Source organism: Meleagris gallopavo, unplaced genomic scaffold (assembly GCF_000146605.3).
Source record: "Meleagris gallopavo isolate NT-WF06-2002-E0010 breed Aviagen turkey brand Nicholas breeding stock unplaced genomic scaffold, Turkey_5.1 ChrUn_random_7180001924828, whole genome shotgun sequence".
Classification (NCBI taxonomy): Eukaryota; Metazoa; Chordata; class Aves; order Galliformes; family Phasianidae; genus Meleagris; species Meleagris gallopavo.
In genome coordinates, this window is record NW_011187278.1 from 1 (window position 1) to 844 (window position 844).

Here is an 844-nt window from a genome sequence, read left to right on the forward strand (position 1 = left end):
GGTGAACATTCGAGTGTCTAGCAGCACTGCAACTGATGCTTTCTTTTCAGAGATGAATGCCAAGAAAATTACCTTTGAAGAGTTCCTGCCCATGCTGCAAGCAGCTGCTAACAACAAGGATCAGGGTACCTATGAAGACTTTGTTGAAGGTCTGCGTGTTTTCGACAAGGAAGGCAACGGCACAGTCATGGGGGCTGAACTCCGCCATGTACTGGCCACACTGGGTAAGGGGTTGTCACATCTGTGAACACAAACAATTGCTGCTGTTTGAAGGCATGAGAGAGGGAGGAAGAACGTTTTAACTAGCTTAGAGAGTTAGGAGGATGCTAGCCAAGACTCTGGGAAAACTGATGTAAAGCAACAGAAAGATCAAAAGAAAAAGTTATACTTCTAAACTCAAATTAGGTACTAAAATGGTCCACTGAGAGACAGAGAGAAAAGGCTGAAAACTCTAGTGACCTAAAGCACACAGATAAAGGATTTGTTGCATAGTTCTTCACTCTATAAGTGACTAGGAGCCCTATGTCTACATGCACATGCAGAACTTGTAAAGGAAGTTAAAATGCATAAATCTTAGCTCAGCAGCAGATGATCTTGTTATTACCTCAGAAAAGAAAGAAAACATTAGGAAAAGCTGCAGGATTTCGCCTCAGCTGCGTGTCTGCTTAAGAACTAACCAGGCTGCCTCCATTCTCCAGGTGAGAAGATGACAGAAGAGGAAGTAGAGGAACTGATGAAAGGTCAGGAAGACTCCAACGGCTGCATCAACTACGAGGGTACGTGTGGCAGTTCAACACCCTCTCATCCTACCTTTCGTCCCTGAGTTTCATTGCAGTTGGCTCTT

General features: G+C 44.3%; 1 protein-coding gene across 1 annotated transcript; it reads left to right on the forward strand.

The window, feature by feature from the left end:
• The first annotated feature begins 32 nt into the window (after nt 1–32).
• LOC104916619 (myosin light chain 3, skeletal muscle isoform-like) lies at nt 33–823 on the forward strand. Its single transcript, XM_010727644.3, has 2 exons — nt 33–224; nt 699–823. Exons 1-2 carry the CDS (start codon nt 53–55, stop codon nt 821–823), a joined length of 297 nt encoding a protein of 98 aa, XP_010725946.1. The 5' UTR covers nt 33–52.
• Nucleotides 824–844: the final 21 nt, after the last annotated feature.